Below are 18,753 nucleotides of genomic sequence, written 5' to 3'. Positions count from 1 at the left end.
TAATATTTATATCACAAGTTTTTTAGTTCTTAAAAACACTGGAACTTGAGAGCTAATGGCAAAGAATTTTCTTTTATGTTGTTAATAACCCAGTTAATATTTTTCAACTCATAATCCCTGTGTCCTAAATATATTCTAATTGTTACTTTTGATATCATACTTAAAGGACTTAAAACAAATTGAAATGTATGTCCTAGGTATTAGAAGAACTAAAACTGAAGACTTCATTTTAAAGCAAAGACACATGTCTTATTAACTATTAAGTAAGATCTGTTTCGTTAGTTGGTAAAGTCTTCTCAAAGAATAGAAGCAGGGCAGAGAAAGGAAAGATGGATTGTGCTGAACGTGGCAAGTGAATAACCAAGGAAAACTAATTTCACACATAATTATTTGGAATTATCATATGCAAAGCTCTATGTTAAGTGTTTAAGAGTTGCAGTTTTACAAGACAATGATCCTTTCAAGGAGTTTACAGCACATGGCAAGTATTACATTCTTTATATAACTAGATAAAGTTTTTAGTCATTTGAAACTGCAGATTTATTTATTCTTTTGAGCTATTGTTCTTAAAACCAGAACTTAAGAAAATGTATTGCACATCTAAAAGTAGCTTTGCTTGGGGCACCTGGCAGGCTCATTTTGGTAGAGCATGTGACTCTTGATCTCAGGGTTGTGAGCTCAAGCCCCATGTTGGGTGTAGAGATTACTTTTAATATGAAGGAAGGAAGGAAGCTTTGCTTGTTCAGACTTGAAGAGCTGGGTTAATTTACATTTAACCTTGGTTTTGACTAATGCATAGTTGCAATGAGCATTTTTTTCCCCTCATTTGTCTTCGTATATTGAATAGATAACCAGCAGCCTTTTTGACCAGGTGCAAGTATCTTAACATTACCAGTTTGTAAGAACATCAGCATTTTGGACAGTTTTCCAAGAAAAATTCCTGATTTTTTAATTTTTTCAGTTTCTTTTCCCATTCTTTCTTAAATTGCCATAAAATGTTTGCAAGTGTGAAAGTTTTTGAATAGGTAAAACTACATTTTCACAACTAGCTAAGGTACTCACAAGGATTCATTTTTGACTTAGGGTTTCTTCCAGAGTTGTGAGAAATAGATTCAAATTTCAGGAATCAAAATATTTTAGTTTGACTACTAAAGGAAATAATACTGAAATTTCAGTCGTAACTGTTTAGGTTGGGTATCAGAAGTTTAAATGGGTCTTTAAAGATTTTATTTTTAAGCAATCTCTACACCCAATGTGGGGCTCAAACCTATAACCCCCACATCAAGAATCACATGTTCTACCAACTGAGCCAGCCAGGCACCCCCTAAATGGGTCTTTATTTTCACATCTCATTTGTTCCTCAGTCTTCATCTCCTCACCCTTCATCCCTGACTTCACCTCCCATCTTCACCCTTTGTACCCCCACAGTTTTGCAGTCTATTCATTAGTTTGCCTTTAACTGTGAGAGTTACATTATAGGATGCGTATAGTCCTAGACAAATAATGTCAACTTTCAAGGATTGAGATTTAGCCTCACAGTAGCTCTGATGGTTTATCTGAACTTTCACCTGACTCCTCTGTAAGATCTACGTTTAAAATAGGTTGTCTGTCTTCCCCACCCCCATCAGCCCCAGATCTGTCTTTTAAAACAAAAATGCATATAGTCAGCATTGCTTCAATAAAGCATATATTAAGACTTTTGTAACAAAGACCTACCCTGTAGATGAAGAAATACTGGATAATATATATTCATTTTGACTTTTAGATCATCTTTACTACCATATTAGATGTTCTTCATTAAACTATGAAAACTTGGTCTAGGTTAGTGTTTAAATAACTCCATAGCTTCCCAAGAATACAGATTGTACTAGCCCACTTAGAGAAACACTGCCTTAAAAATAATTTTTAAAAGGCACACACAAGCACAAAAAATCATATGTTCATACTCTTGTGAGATGGTTATCCAGAAGATCCAGAATGTGTTTCTATTAGATTTTTCTTCTTAGTTTATCAACAAAACAAAAGTTAGCAAATACAAAGATTTCCCCATACTCAAGAATACTTCTGTGGGCCCAAATTTAAGAAACAGTGATCTAGGGGTTTAGAATTATTAAACCAGTGTAAAATATAGTGGAGATACCTTGAGTATATTTTTGATGGATCACTGTTAGAATATGAGAGGGAAAGCTAATAAGGGATCAGCCTAACAGACCACCATACAGGAACCACATACCTGAAAGGTGAGAGCTGAAATGAGGAATGCCTAGGACTTTTGAAATCAGAATCAACATTCCAAGGATGGTGACAAGTATTCTAACAAAAAATACATGGATTCATCTGGTGAGTAAAGCAGCTGATAAATCTAAGATGGGTAATGAGCCAGATACAAAAAAAAAAAAAAAAATAGCCAGAAAGTTTAGGGGCTTTAGTGAAAAACAGACTATTGGTTATATACACAAAATATTTAGAAATACAAGTACACCACTAATGTATAGAATGATGTATTTGCATATATAAAGAGGAAAATAATATGTATACCTATATTTTAGCATGTATTAACCACAGAGATTTGGAAGACTTCTTACTCCGGTAAAAGGACACTTCCCATCTGTCTAGATTAGTGAATTATTGCTCCCTTCACAAAACAGTCAGATTTGTGGTTACTTTTAAACTGACAGGACTTACAGGGGTGGGAGAGCGTAGATTTATGACCGGCATAAATTTCAGTTTTATGCTAGCAACTTACGAGCAACTAGTGGAAAGAACTTGGCTTGGCCCTAAGCAGAAGCAGATTGGTTTCTGTTTTGTATGTTCCCAATTCCCCTTTTTGCCTCTACATCCCCTCCCTACCCCAAGGCTGGGCCCCCTCTATCTCATTTCTAAACAGATTTCTTCACACTATAACTGCAACCTTTTCCTGATGTGTTTTAACGTTTGCCTTTTGATGACTGCAAGTCAGTGTACAAAATAAATTTCTTGTGTAAGTATTTGAGTAATTTATGAAAGGAAGAATAATCAGTAGAGAAGGTGCTTTCAGTCAGATTACCTACCAAGTTACTTACCTCTACCTACCATTAAGTCAACCCTAAGAATGAAAATTCACTACTGTGCCTGTGCCATTAAAATAGTACATTCTTACCACTTTCCGTTCACCCTAACAAAATGAAAGGGTGTTTTGTATGTGTACCAATTCTGTGCCACAATTACTAATTGCTCTTTTTGTCTAAAGAGTTGAAATAATACTAAACAATGCTCTAGAAAATTCTGAATGAGGAGCATGAGCTTCTTTTCAAGCACAAAACTTTATAGTAAAGAAAGAATTAGATGTCAGGAATGAATATAACATGCTAAGCTTGAGTTGAGGGGAAGAGAAAAAAATAAATGTCATTTTTAAAGCATTACCATATTATAGAATTAAATTGAGTTTATATCAGTCATTCTCAGCCAGTAATGGGATCAGGGATGAAATTTTTGGCATCAAAGTTAGCCTAGGTTTAAAAAGGTTAGGAAACACCATCAATTTGAGTAATTTGGATTGAGTCTTGTTGGGATTTTAATGAGTTTTCTATGGGGAAAAGGATGGGGTTCCTGAGCAAATTAATGGTCTCAACAGGACAGGGCAATAAGTAGACATATCCTCTCTTCCGCAAAAGAGGCAGTCTTATCAGCATTCCTTTTTAATTTATATGTAAATGATCATCCGTTCATAAAAAGCAAGTAGAACACCTATAGTTGGCAATACTTTGTTAGTCATGGACTACCAACCAAAAGTAATTTTTTTCATTAAAAAGTGCTTTTTGTTCTTTCTACTAATTTAGGTACATAGTTATTCTGAATTAGATTTCTATCTCATGATTTTCTGAATTAAAAGACTTTGGAGAAGAAGATTCTCGGTGTTCTCATTTCTCTCTTAGTTTTGAAATAGCCATTAAAAGTATATTCACTTAATTTGGTTTATTCCTCACTTAATCACTGTAACCTCCCACCTTTTCACCACAACAAAAAAACTTAGCTGTAGATGAACATAATGCTGGATTTGAAGGAGTAGACAATGCTAACACCAGATTCCAAGTCCATTTCATTTGAATTGGCACACTATACACGTAAGACTTTAAACAGATTTATTTGGGTTTAACTTAAGATTTTTCCTTCCTGTCTTTTATCTAATAAGCTATTTTTCATCTCTTTCCCAAGGTTTTCAAACAGCTGGAAATTCATGAATACTTCACATTTTCATTTGATTTTGAAGATTGTAAATTTAGAATTAAAAATATTTTTTCATTTTAAAAATAGAACACTTGCAGTGAATTTAACATGTGCAGACAAAGAGAAACATTTGATTTTGTTGGTAATTCAGTAAGATAACTAATGTGTACTTCAAAAATACAGGTAATATTAAAATTTTAGAGTGAGCACTATCGTAGCCCCAGGTCTTTTACTCTTCTAAAAATAAAATTGCTATCTAAGAACTGTTTTTCCTTCATAGTCCAGTACGAATTTTAATGATAATGTTGCAGAACAGAAATGAAGGCATATCTAATGCTTTGTCCATCTCTGGGGCCTAACTCCCTTTTCATAGAAAATAGGCTGTATTACCATCACACTTTTAAAAATTTCTGATTTGTAATTGTACCAAATGGAAAACTTGGGGGTGGGGGGCTAGTTAAGTAATCTAGGTTGAGGGTGTTGTCTTCTAGCCAAACCCCTTTAGGTCCTGTTGATTTGATTGCTCAATTGAATTTAAAAGGTTGACTCATATTAGTTGATTAGTTGATACTTCTTTTTATGTATCTTTTCTTTCCAGCTACACCACAGGACTTTATGGGGGGGGGTGGGCTGCAGACCCTTTTAGTTTATTTTGCCCTGTATTCTCTTAACTCTTAAGGTAGCACTCTGCATCATCGTAGTAGTAAATACTTGCTGATTGAAAGAAATAGTTGGGAGAGAGCAAAGAAACAATGAAGAAAAATAGAGCAAAATTAGTAGTAGATGTATTCTGATGGGACTTAATATTTCTTGATTTTGATAATGTACTAACTTCTTTGGAAATAGTTTTGTGTCCTCAACTCAATTTATCAGTGATCTACTTGAAAACTAGTGAATGAAAGTGAAGAAAAATGTTTCTTAGTATAACTTTTTCTTAGCTAATCTTGTAAACAAAAGTTTTTGATGTCTTATTTTTACTTGAAATCTACTAACTTCTATTAACAGAGCATAATTGATTACATTGGAGGATACAGTCTGCCTTTAATTTTCTGAACAATTCTCTGATTTCTAGCCCATATTTATATTTGGGTTTAACTTAAAATTTTTATTTTTATATTTTGGGTTTAACTTAAGGCTTATTTTAGCATCAAATCTATTGGCTTAAAACTCAGTTAATGGTTATACTAGATGAACATCTTTGTCTTCTACTCTGATTTGTAATCAGAGAAAATGTCCTAAATGGAAACCAGCATTAAGGATCATTTACAGTCTTCCAGGTGGTCCTGCTTTCTTACTAAGGCTATCACTTAGTCATTATTATTGTTTGTAGTAATAAAAAGCAAAGTTTTTCTTATTATATAGTTACCACAATATAGTGAACTAAGAGTGATCTCAAAGTCTGAATAAATGGTTAGAATCTTCATGTTAGAACCATGTTATACAGTAAACTCTACATATAGGAACTTTTTTTAGCATGTGACATTAGAAGATCATGGATATTAACATAAACCACTTGCTTTTTATTGGGTTATTTGCAGATACATGATTTGCAGTTGCTTTTCATCTTAATTGTGCAATCACTTTATATTGTATTCTACTTGTGTTGTTAAAAGTACTTTAAAACATACTTATTTCTGAAATGAGTATCCTTTACCAGTAACAGGGGGTATCACAGAAGAGCAGTTTCAGACACATCAACAGCAGTTAGTTCAGATGCAAAGGCAGCAGCTTGCTCAGCTTCAGCAGAAACAGCAGTCTCAGCATTCCTCGCAACAGACACATCCAAAAGCACAGGTAAACTTGTCTTTTCATCATAGTTATGTTTCTTTTTTTTTTTCTTTCATAATTACATAGTCTTGTTCCATTTTAGTCAAGTCACAGAGGATAACCTTGATAAACTAGTTCATATTTAATAAAGGAAGTACTAGAGTTAATTATGGTATTTGTAATTTAGGAAAGTATGTTGTTTTAAAGGGTTATAGAGAATTTGTAGAAGGAATTATATACTCTTAGAACTATCATCCCCACCCCTACAGCCCCCCAAAACTTATTTTTTTCTTTATTTATTAGAGAGAAAGCATGAGTTGGGGGGAGGGGCAGAGGGAGAGGGAGAAGCAGACTCCCCACTGAGCAGGGAGCTTAGTGCAGGGGCTCCATCCCAGGACCCTAGGTTCATTACCTGAGCCGAAGGCAGACACTTAACCAATGACCCCCAGGCGCCCTATTTTTTTTTTCCCAAGATTATAACTTTCCTACCCACTTCTTAAACTCTGTGTTTAAGTGCCATATGGATGTGCCCCATGGGCTAAGAGGTAATTCCCTTGAATTGTGCAGTAAATCTAAACAATATAGCCCCTTGTCTCTTTGAATCACATTCCCCTGAAGAAAAAATTGCCACCAGGTGAAGTTCTCCATAGGCATGATTAAATGAATACACTAGGGATAAGAATAAAAATACCTTATGAAATTGTAATTGCCAAAAGAAAGTAGCCCTGCTGCAAACACCTTGATATGAGCCCTGTAAGACTTACTTTGAACTCATGGCCTCCAGAACTGTATGAGAATAGAGTTCTATTGTTTAAGCCACTAAAAGTAAAACTAATTGAAAAGTATGTTTCAAATTCGAGCCATCTGAAAGAAAGACATCTAGTGTTTTAGGTCTTAAGTTTTGTTGCTTCATAATTCCAAAAATAATTCTGAAGGAATAACAGATGAGCTCAGTCTTCGTTGTATTCTGTGAGAGCTCTTAGGCCAGTGTCTGCTGATGGAAGTTCAATTCAGTCTCAGGGGATCACTAAATACGCTAACCTTGGAAATCCTGAATCCAACAACATGAAAAATCTCAGTGACATGAGGAGCCCTCAGCACTCCTCTAGCATCCAGATGGATTTGAGACTGTCCCACATTCTAGAGCTATTGGCTGTTAGTAGCAGCTGACCAGTTTCATACAGAATCAAGAGGAATGGCCATTAAACTTTGTTTGCTTTTTCTGAATCTCTTGGGTCACTAGCCTGCTGCAGGTTTAGGCCAGATATGTTCTTATATTGTGACAAAAATGATGGTTAGTTCCTTTGATTTCATGTCGTCCATAGTATCTAGATTGTCAAGTATTTTTTAAAAAGGCTTTCATTAACACTTACTGGAGAAATTAGTAGAGTGTTAAAGGTTTGAGGTTTTTAATTCCCTAGTTCTCCAAAATAGTTGCTTCTTCCCAGTGTTTAGTCATTTATTTCCCTGCTTCATATGCCAAAAATAAGTCTGTGGAGTCCTAGATCTCTTAATCTAAACATCTCTAACTATTCAAGATGAAAAAGGCAACTGCCTTTTGGTTTGCCCATTTCTTTAAATAGTCACATTCATGAAATCACATCTGAAAAATTGAGAGTTTAATTTCATTTATCTTACAGGGCTCAAGCACCTCTGACTGTATGTCTAAAACACTTGACTCAGCCAGCGCCCACTTTGCTGCATCCGCAGTGGTCAGTGCACCTGTTCCGAGTCGCGGTGAGGTAGCCAAGGAACAGAACACTGGCCACAACAACATAAATGGTGTTGTCCAGCCTTCAGGTAAGCCTGTGGTTTCGTATGGTACTTATTAGCTCAAAGTTGTAACTCACTGATTTGAGATAAGGTTTTTATTATTTAAATGCAAGGGGAAAGCATTGTACAAGAAATCAGTCAGGACTCTTCAGAATTTCTGTGGATAGGTGTCATGGAATAGCTGAATGTTTTCTAGAATTCACATAGAGCCTGCTTCCCTGTCCTCCTGCACCCACTAGATACATTCATTTGTAACACTTCCACCCTGTCTAGTTTTATTCATATACTATCAGTGCCTCACATCTTAGGAAACATATTGAGCTAATTGCTAACCATCACCATGGAATTAATCCATGCAGCGATAAAAAGGCAAAATGCAATCCAGGTTGATCTGGGGTTTGAAATTGGGTTCACCATCCCACTAGCACATATTCATCAGACTGCTTTCTCTGACTCCTCTTGAAATACAGTATTACTCTGGAACCTTGTCTGCTTCTTACTACCCTGAGTCCTCAATGACTTGCTGTTCTTTCACCCTTCAACTACTACTCAGACCCTAGGCTTTTCCACTTGCTTTTAGATATACCTATGATCCTGATTGCCTTTCCTTACTGATTTCTTCTTGCATGTGTAAATTCTGATGGAACTCAACTATCATTTCCACATGCTCTCAACCTCCGGAGAGGGCCTCTCTGCCCGGCGATTTCCTACTTTCCAAATAGGGATGCAGCAGAATACTTTGTAAAGCCCTTTTATGCAGGCCAATAGAAAGATCTATCTTTGGGGTGTTAACAGGTAAGTATGTTGTGATCAGGAACTCTCTTTGGAGAGGCCAGTATGTGGAAAATTAACTTGGTATTAGTATACCAGTGTTTGCACTTTTTATTAAACTCCTGATTTTTTGAGAGTTTAATTAATGTTTCATGATATGAATTGAATTATTTTCTTTTCCTCCTTCAGGAACCTCTAAAACGTTATACTCCACCAATATGGCTTTATCATCCAGCCCAGGGATTTCCGCTGTACAACTTGTAAGGACAGTTGGCCACACCACTACAAACCACTTAATCCCAGCATTGTGCACAAGCAGTCCTCAAACACTTCCCATGAACAATTCCTGCCTGACAAATGCAGTGCACCTCAATAATGTCAGTGTTGTTTCTCCAGTCAATGTGCATATCAATACACGGACTTCAGCACCATCGCCAACAGCCTTAAAACTTGCCACAGTTGCTGCCAGTATGGACAGAGTGCCAAAGGTTACTCCTAGCAGTGCCATCAGCAGCATAGCGAGGTGTGTGTGTGTGTGTGTGTGTGTGTGTGTGTGTGTGTGTGTGTTTGTTTGTTTCCAGTACCGTTCCATCCCTCTCTACTGGCTATACTGTGGGAGGAAAAAGACTTTTTTTTTTTTTTTTACTGCCCAAGCAATAGATGTCTCTTTATTGACTTGCTTTTTTAACAGATACTGAGATCTTCTTAATGTAGAGCTCTATGACTTAGACTATTTTGCTTGAGGTCACTGGTAGGATGTTTAAATGCCAACCAGAAGTATAAAAAACAAGGGGGAAAAAAACACATCAAATTGAAAGCCATCAGACCCCCAAAAAATACATCAAAAAATATTTTAGAAGCTTCAGTCTTCTGTTACTTTTTTGTAGCATAGACAATTGGGAAGGTTAGAGGAGGAGTTGTGTTCCCGTCAGTATTATACACAAAGGGAAAGCAAGTTATTCTATGTATATGTTAAAATTGAGAATATTCTGGGATATTAGCTAAATCTGTGATAATATATTTCAGGGTATGTTTTTATATTTCTTTCTATGATACTTATACATGAGAACGGTGAATCAGAAAACAGTTGAGGTGCATGAATTAATAACTACATGACCTTAAACCTATAAAATTAAACTATAGTGGAAAGTAAGTAATACTGTACTTCTAATGATTATTCTTTTTGAGCATTATATGCTTCATCTGTTGTAAAAAACTTGGTCTTGTGTTACGTTTCATGAGTAGTTTGTCATTGGCTTCTTTCTACTGAAATATTATGTCAAATTACTGTTTCCTAAGGAAACAGTTATAATCAAGTAATTAGGAATTAATAGGATTTCTTACCTGAAAAAAACTTGTCCTCATTCGTGTATAGAAATGATAAAAAATGGGAAATATTCTTGTGAAATATATGTTGTAGTTACATAAGTGTCTGTAAATACTGATAATAACATATTCTAGAGAGCATTAATGTTTATTTTTTCCTCTTTGCCTTTCTTTAGAGAGAACCATGAACCTGAAAGATTGGGCTTAAATGGAATAGCAGAGACAACAGTAGCTATGGAAGTGACATAACCTAAAACATACGGCTTTTAACCTGTGCTGATGGTGTGCAGTCATTCATATTCCAGCTGAATGCAAAAGGCAACACTCTGTGGATCACGGAGCGTAACAATGGACCTAAATGGACTACAGTATATCGGATATTAAGTCGATATATGATGTATATTTTGTAAAATTGGGAAAATCACTACCTTGTAAAATAGTTTATTTGTATCATCAATATTATTTCTGTTACTTGAATAGTAGATATTCATCATCATGCTTTTGCACTTGAATTTGCAACTGAATGGATTTTAAAAAATAATTCTTTAATGGGATCATGAGCATGAAATGGGATCCTGCATCACTTGTTTTAACTATTTATTTTGCCATGTTTACATTTTGTATCTTGTAAAAATAAATCCAACTTTGTGTCTAAAAAGTTAAAGATTCATAGCTAGGAAATGAAATTCTTGTAATTTTTTTCTAAAGGAACTGTAAAGTTTTCACTTGGTTCATTTTGTTTCACAATTTGACTAGATGGACTTTTTGGTAAATACTAGTGGCATTTCACTGTCAAATATGAAGTTCAAGGCAAAATAGTATTTTCTATTACTGTGCAGGGGAAAGGGATGGATCGATACATGCAAATTTAATGTAGTAACTCACTTTTCCATATATTTTGAATGTATATTTCTATTTATAATACCAGTTTATAAAAAATAATTACACAGGAAAAACGGACTAGGAAAAATTATGCATCTAGCACATTTAAACTGTGCAGATAAGAAAATTTTTCAAGGATTACATTTTATCTGAAGACTGCATATTTTAACTGGCTTTAAAACTGTAACACACCACATAAAGGATATTTTACCAGGTATGTATTGCATCATATCATTGCAATAATTATTGGAAGTCTAGATATCGAGCCATCCCCAGGTGTTGGGAGGGGGGGAGGGTTGTGGCAAGATTGTCTTTTCAATTTTGGAGAGTTTTCCTGTGGCTACAAGGCAAGTAACGGGTTGGAAAAAGTCTGACTGTAAGCGTTGGACACCTTCATAGTGTAGTGTTTTAGTGACTTTTTTTATACGGTTCTTGTAAATTAGATACGTGTAGTGGTGTTTCAGAATGTTTGTTTATGCACTAGTTCAGACAACTTTCCCTGTTACTTGTTCTTGATAAGTGAAAACTGCAGGGAAATAAAAATACATATCAAAACATGGACATGCTGCATATGTGTTTATTTCACAATGTGCACACAGCGTAAGTGAAAACTTAAGGGAGATGATAGCACTTAACAGCACTTTTCGTTTTCACAGTGCTTTCCAAGCATTAATGAAAAGAATTATAAGAAGCTCATCTGTGGGCACTATTGGGTTTCAGATAATCCAATATAAACTACCTTTGATATGAAAAGTTCTTAAAATATTTTACAGAATGTAAGCAATTTGCAGTATAACATTCATTGAAATCTCATAAATGAGCCTCATTTTATAAATAAAAGTTTAGAGTAGAATTATATTGCAAGGGGGTTTTGTCAAGTAAGTACTGGGAAATGTAAATATTTTTAATGAATATGATTAAAACCATTTCAAACTTACATAATTTTATATTTTACATTTTTTATATCTGCAGTCCTGAAAGTTGTAAATTGATATGTCAGTTGAATTAATGGGCCAAGATTTCTGCTGAGAGTGGTTTTTATTCAGGTCCTAATGTGTAAAGCAATTTATGGTCAAAACCACAGAAAAAAATAAATTTAATTTCTTCATTGGTTGTGACCTGATAGGATCCATGCTCGTTTCTGCCATACTACCTCTGGAGTTACTCATTGCTGATGATATAAAGGAAATAATTTTGATTTGATTTGTATTATGACTGTGTTCATTCTGCTTTTAGTTGGATGTATCTCCTTGCTATTAAGAACTTAACTTTAGTGCCAATTTTGGAGAAAGCTTTTTTTTCCATTTTACTAAGTAAAGCATGAAGTGAATTTGCCTTATGTGATATACATGTTATAAGTAATTGAAGTAAAACAAAAGAACTATCCATTTGTACGGTTTCTGGAGATGTGGCAAATCCAGAACTTATCAAAGACTGGTGACCAATTTATTTGTTTCTTTTGAAGTAAAATAGAAAAATAAGCCTTCCTTATTTTGGTGGTTGTAACTGTTTCATAGATGGCATTTCAGTTACTTGCACACACATTTTCCCAGTGCTTTTCAAAAACTTTTAAATGACAAAATACTTTCACCTTATTAAAGAACCCTTTGTCTTTGCACTGGCCCTCCACTGGGCAGTACCACCATATCTTGGTTTTCTGAGGAAACTAATGTTGGTACTTGTAGTTCAGTAACCTTCCAGAGACCTTGGAGAATGTGGGTTTTTTGTTTTCGATGGGATCAATAGTAGGTTGGGTTTTTGGTGCTTTTTTGCTTTTAAACAAAAGAGTAACTCTCATGTTCTGGGGTATCTTGTAATTCGAAATAGATAGAAATATTTATATAAACGTTCAAGAGCATCATTATGACCAGTTATTATGATGTGGCTCTAAGTATACTTGAGGATGTTTTGCAGAGCTTTCTTTTGTAAAAGACTAAAGGAAAAATAATATCTGGAGGGCACATTTACAAAATTACATACATCATACACACTCATACCCCCCCCACACGCATACATTCTATCTTTTTTAAAAATAGGGAATACAGTATTTGCACCTGTGCTTATTGTTTATTACCGAGGTGGTTGTTTTGTGGGAAGGAGAGCAGTAAGGAAGACTAGCATTTTAGAAACTTATCCCTAGTATATACTGCTATATTTGAATATAATGCTATATTTTGAACAGATTTTTTTGATCAATAATACATACTTTTGACAGAAATGTCTCATTCCTTAACCAGGCAAACTATTAAATTTCAAAAGGTTAGGTGTATTTCAAGTAATTCACTTTTTTTTTTCATTATTAATTGGAATATACTCATGTCTAATATTGTGGAGCATGTAGTTTTCTTAGTGACTTTTTCATTTTGTCCTAACAATTATGTAAGTACCAATATTATCCCCATTTTACAGATCAGGGAAGTGAAGCTTGGAGAAATTGAATAACTTGCCCTACATCACATAGCTGGTAAGTTACTGAGCCAGGAATTAAATTTAGGTAGTCACCACACTTCTAACCACTGCTTCCCATCTTTAAAGTGGAAGTTCTCTTCAAGGAATTACTTACTGTACTTCTCAGTCCACTTCTTGCCACCATCTGTAAGAAGCAGAGCCTCAACGTTATTTAGAAACAATCTCCCCTACTCTTACACCACCAGGCATTCAATGTTTTGTTTTGTGCTTCCAAGACTGAATGCATTAGATCCAACTTTGGCTTATAGCCATCCACCAAGCAAGCCCAAACCAATCCGTTTATCCTCTGTCAGCCAAACCTAACCAGTAGTTCTCAATCAGCGCAGAGCCTGGGACCTGGATCTGGGCCGGAACTTGGCTGAGTTTTAGCCCCTTCTTGACCTTGGTTTCCCCATCTGTAAGATGAGCAAGTTCCCAAAACTCCAGAAAGGAGGCCGCTGACAAACTTGGTGAAGGGTTAAATGTGGCCCATGTGCCATTGGTTTCTCCCCAAGGAACTAAATGATACGGGAGCTAAGGCTGAGCAGACAGTCCAGAGCTGCTTTTTGTTTTTAAAATCACTAATGTCATCAAGACTGACTAGCATATGGACAGTTGTATTCTATCATGTAATGCAGCTGAGTTTGTGTGGAACCAATAATTCTAGCCAGCTTCAGTGACTACAGGTCTCCAAAAGCCACAAGAAATCTATCTTCTTCAGAGGTGTCAGTGAAGGAAACAAGACAGAATACAGTACAGTAGAATATCAATTTGGTGAGTGTGGATTTAATCCTTTTTCTCTACCATTTAATTGGCAGGTGAGTTTAGTGCCTTCATATCTCTGAACTTGGATCATAGAACGAATGGGGAGTATTAGGTAATCTGTAACATCTCCACCAGCTCTGATGCTACAGGAATCAAAATGTCCCACTTCCCCAGGTGGTTGGTTCCCTTACTTTCAGAAAAATCAGCTTCCCTGTTACTGTCACTATCCATTAACTTATCAGAACCATTCAAAAGAATCAGTAACAAACCAAACCTAGATCTTCCTATCATGCCTTTTCCTATTATCCGAAGGGGAACTGTTTATTTCAAACACGGACTTCAAACTTTTTAGCTGTGGCTTACTGCAAAGCTTGAAATTTTAACACAGAGAAGGTAACACTAAGCCACATATTTCTCCAGCAGTGACTGACTTGGTACCAAATTTTAGGCTTGGGCTATCTCTAAATGAGGTCTTCTGTGTCATACTAAGATTAAGAGTTCTGTGTGTACTTAAGTATTTGTGTACTTGAGACATTTTGTTGTGTTCATGAAATCTCCCTCGTAATAGCATTGCATATTTGAACAAAACCCCTACTTCACTGGCTAATTGATTAGAATGCTATTGCAAGTCAAGACGACGAAGTATCTGCGAACATTGACCCTCTCCAGAGTGAACATTATCCTCAGGAAAGCCTATGATTCTGCAATTACCTTTATTGCTAGAACAAAATCAGGTTGACTCCAATCACAAAAAAAATTATTCCACCTTCAGTATACAAACTATTGTTTTAGTCAACAGCATATTCTACAGCATTCACATTTTCCATTTGCCCATGTTGAAAACTTTTAACCATTAGTGTATAGAAGAACCCTGTGTTCTTCCTCTGCTCAGTGCCAGAGCCACTGGAGGTCGTGGGCACACACAGTTCTGTCTTACTGATGCCTGTCTCGTGCTCTTCTCACTGCTGTAAGTAGCTTTTGGTCAGTGACCCCATGAGCCCAAATCAGGGATAACCAAGATGCAGGATCTCCGCTTTCAACATGGTGTCTGTGCGATCTGCTGAGGAATAAACTATTACAAACCATATATGTGGGTGAGGGTTCTAGCACCAAGCTAGAAATCAAGGTGGCAGTTGCTCTGTGTTCACATCTGGAGGCTCAAGTAGGGAAGGGTTCACTTCTAAGCTCCCTCAGGTTGTAGACATTTCACTTCCTTGTGGCTATAGCACTCTTAGCAATTTGCTTCTTCGAAGGTAGCAATGGAAGAGTGTTTCTGCTATGTGAAGTCTCTGCTTCAGAGAAGCCTGGGCCTTCCTGACAGGCTCATCTGATTAGCTCAGGCCCATGCAGCCTGGTCAGCTTTAACTTAGCTGATTAAGGACCTTAATCACATTTGTAAAATCCTTTCACTTGCTCTACTCTGTTCGAAGCAAGTCACAGGTCTCACTCCCACTCAAGGGGAGGGAATTACATAAGGACATAGATACTAGGAGATGGGAATTACAGGGCCACCCGTAGGTGTAACTGTCACATCCGTGTAATTGGATTAACTTTGGTCCACTGACTGCTCGCCCTGCCTTCCCCCGCCTCAGTATTTTGGATTAACTTCAAAAGAACAACATATTTTTAATAGATAAACATTTAAGGTACACTGGAGTGCAAACATTTTGCTATTTTATAAATCATAAATTCCACAGTCCTGGGTGTTAGGCAGGAGGTCAGGTTCAGTCTGGCCATAAGCCTGGCCATCATTGGCATGAAAGCCTTGTGGGAACTGGAGGGGATGAGATGAGGTAGAAAAGGAGGAGGAATAGCAAAAGAGTGAACAGCCAAACCTCAGCACCCATGTGGCCAGAGGAGTGGGGAGGGGCAGAAGAGATGGGGTAGCAATCAGAGGAGGAGCCGTGAGCCAAGGGCTTCTAATTTCCTTCGGAAAAACTATGCAGAGTTAGAGTACAAGAGGGTAGATGTGAGAGGTGTGGTTGGTAAGGAAATAGAGGTAATGAGAGTTTAGCAGGGGGATAAAAAGTGAATGACACGATGAGAAAGCCTGACTTCAAGTCTTCTCCAGCACATCTAGCCATCACAAGCGCCTCGGAGAGCTCTGAAAAGTACAGATGTGTGGGGTCTCATCCCAGGCTGATGAATCAAGATCTCCAAAAGTGGGTCAGGATACCAGTATTTTTTGTGTTAGTTCTTTTGTCTGTTCATGTGATCGGTTAGTTGACTGGTTTTTTTGTTTGTAAGTTCAACAGATGGTGTTTGTTGGTTAGAAGTGAAGTTAGGAATGACTGGTATAATCTTTCTGTTTACTAGTTTAACCATGGACAAGTAACTTTACTAAAAAGCTCAGAAGGGATTTCCTTAGCTGTCAAATAAGGGGCGAGGGTTAAATAATTTCCCTACTCCCGTTAGCTCCAAAGAAATACAAAGAATGCCTCTCACTGATCAAGCTCCACGGCCACTAGAAATACTGCTGACTATGAAGCATTCCTTGTAACAAATGCCGTTCCCCCAACTATTCTAAGGTTTTGAGATTGTATGCCTTAAAAAAATAATTCATGTTCAGTTCATGAATTAAAATTGTGGTTATTTAAATTCTCTACAGCGATTCGTAAATATACCTCACACTTTCCCATTTCAAGCAATCTTAAGTTCTAATCTAATCACCTCCAGAACATCACTGTGCTCAAAGACAATTATTCCCCCGTGATGATCTAATAACCTCTTTTCAAATGCTCACTCACTTCAGTGTTAGAGGTCTTCAGGCTTTCTAGACCTCGGCTGTCAGTATCCCCTTTCCAACTGTATACTACTACTACTCTGATATTTGACTACAAGAACAAAGTTACTGTCTTCAAGAAGCTGTTCAGGAGAATTTTGCTTGCATAACATTCACACAGGATTGGAGCTTCTCTTTCCCAGGACTTCTTTGCTTCTCTGTACTCCTTTCTGCCATGATTTGAATACCATTTTTATCCCAGTGACTTTAAAATGTTAATCTTTAGCACAGAACTCTGCTCTGCCAATTCCACTCTTCTACATCCGAGGCTTTGTTGACACCAGCACTCGCAAGTCTCACAGACATGCCCAAACATGTCCGGCCTGTGTACTCCCACATCAGCTACCACCACCTCTGCAGGCCACCTCCACACACCCCAGCTCCACCCTCTCAGCCATGGCACCTCCATGCACCTAACCATTTCGATTCCTCCCTTTCCTCCTCCCACACCTGTTCAAATCCATCCACAAGTCTTTTGACATGAGCTCCCCAATACATATGGCGTCCATCCATTTTTCTCCTTGTTAAGATTGCCACTACCTTGTCCAGAGCACCACCATCTCCTGTGCTGCAGCAGCCTTATGACCCTTCTCCCCACTTCGATTCTTGCTTATTTCCAATCAGTTCACTCGCAGCAAATATGATCCTTTAAAAATCATATGATCTCAGGTGTCTTCTAAAAGCTCCCCATTGCTTCCATTACAGTTTGTCAGGAGCACGCTATGAAGGCACACGCAGGAGTTGTGTCTTTCCACAATGTCAGCTTTATCCAATCATAAAGCAAAGGTAAATCACAATGATAAAGCGGGTTCAGGATTCCAAACTCAATGACAGTTCACCACGGGATTAAACTTGGTTTCTTCCACAGCACACAGAGCAGGACAGAAGAAAAGCCACCCAACGAACAAGACAACAGAAGCTTGCGGGCAGTGAATGAACCAAACGCGAAGTCAGTATGGGGGCGCGCAGTTGAGGTAAGGCCTCGGTCTGGTCCGGGTCTGCTCTCAGCACTCCCTGCTTCTGATGTTCCAGCAGAGAAGGATCTCGATTCTGTTGGGAGATCCACTGGGCAGAGCCTTCCACGGTGGTTGCCTTTTTTTAAGTGGTCAGACACTGGGTCAGGTCTGAAGAGTGACAGTTTACTGCCAAAATCCTTCCCTTTATATACAGGGACTCATCAGTTTTGGGTGTCTGCAGACCCCCTCTGGTTCTGCTCATCATCGGTTCTGGGGAGTCAGCTGACGTTGGTCCGGCGGTATCTCCTAGCTGCGGTACCTGAACTGCTTGCGTCATTGCTTGACTCAGGCTGACATGAAAGACTGCTTGACATGAGAGCCTCCATTTTGCTCTCTACACAGTCAAAATCCAAATATTTACCATGATTCTAAGATCTTCTGTGTCTTGTTCTGCCTTCTTCTCCAAACTCATCTCATAATTACTTTTTTGCCGCACCACACTCGAGCCCCCACTGGAAGATCCAATCCTGACTTTAACAAATGATTTCCTGCCTCAGTGCCTTTGTACATGGACACTCCCGTCTAGAATACTCCTCTCTGCCTATTAGCTTCTTCTCATCTTTTGGGTTTGGAGGGTTCCCTCCTCAGAGAGATGCTCTTTGGCCATCCTCTGGTGTTCTCTGTCCCGGTTTCTTATCTATGAATGATACAAAGGAAATACTTTTAATTATATTATTTGTCTTCTTACTAGTCCCTTCATCTGCCTCACAAGCCTCATGATGACAGGGACTTGCTCTCTGTTTTATCTCCTGCACTTGGCATAGAGCCTGGTACATGATATTTGTTGAAATATTTGTTGAACAAATAAGTGAATGAATAACAATTAGTGCCATCAAACAAGAATCAAGAGATTTCCTTCTTATTTTTTATTCTTTTTATGGTTATTTTAAACCGAAACATGGTGTTCACTAAATATAATTTCATTTCTCTTGGACTTATTAGCCAAACAGACTTGAAGTCTAAAATAGTTTAATTATGCTTAAAATGCTTGACCTATGGCTTCTGAAACTGGTTTTC

The 18,753-nt window shown here is 37.3% G+C and overlaps 1 protein-coding gene across 2 annotated transcripts in view; it reads left to right on the top strand.

Annotated features, from left to right (window-relative positions):
- Positions 1-11,923, top strand: part of EPC2 (enhancer of polycomb 2) — a 121,835-nt gene extending 109,912 nt beyond the window's left edge. The window contains exons 11-14 of one of the 2 annotated variants that reach the window (XM_028095849.2): positions 5,870-6,000; positions 7,614-7,773; positions 8,707-9,040; positions 10,020-11,923. In XM_028095849.2, coding sequence (XP_027951650.1) covers positions 5,870-6,000; positions 7,614-7,773; positions 8,707-9,040; positions 10,020-10,092 — 698 coding nt within the window. In that variant the 3' untranslated portion in view covers positions 10,093-11,923. Of the gene's footprint in view, positions 1-5,863; positions 6,001-7,613; positions 7,774-8,706; positions 9,041-10,019 lie in introns of both variants that reach the window. The other variant, XM_028095846.2, reaches the window with a different exon arrangement.
- The last annotated feature ends 6,830 nt before the right edge of the window (positions 11,924-18,753 follow it).

The sequence above is a fragment of the Eumetopias jubatus genome, unplaced genomic scaffold (genome assembly GCF_037043125.1).
Source record: "Eumetopias jubatus isolate StellerSeaLion01/CBP00866 unplaced genomic scaffold, mEumJub1_p1.0 scaffold_3, whole genome shotgun sequence".
NCBI lineage: Eukaryota > Metazoa > Chordata > Mammalia > Carnivora > Otariidae > Eumetopias > Eumetopias jubatus.
Note: the sequence above shows the minus strand (reverse complement) of the source record. Positions and strands in the feature narration are given on the sequence as shown.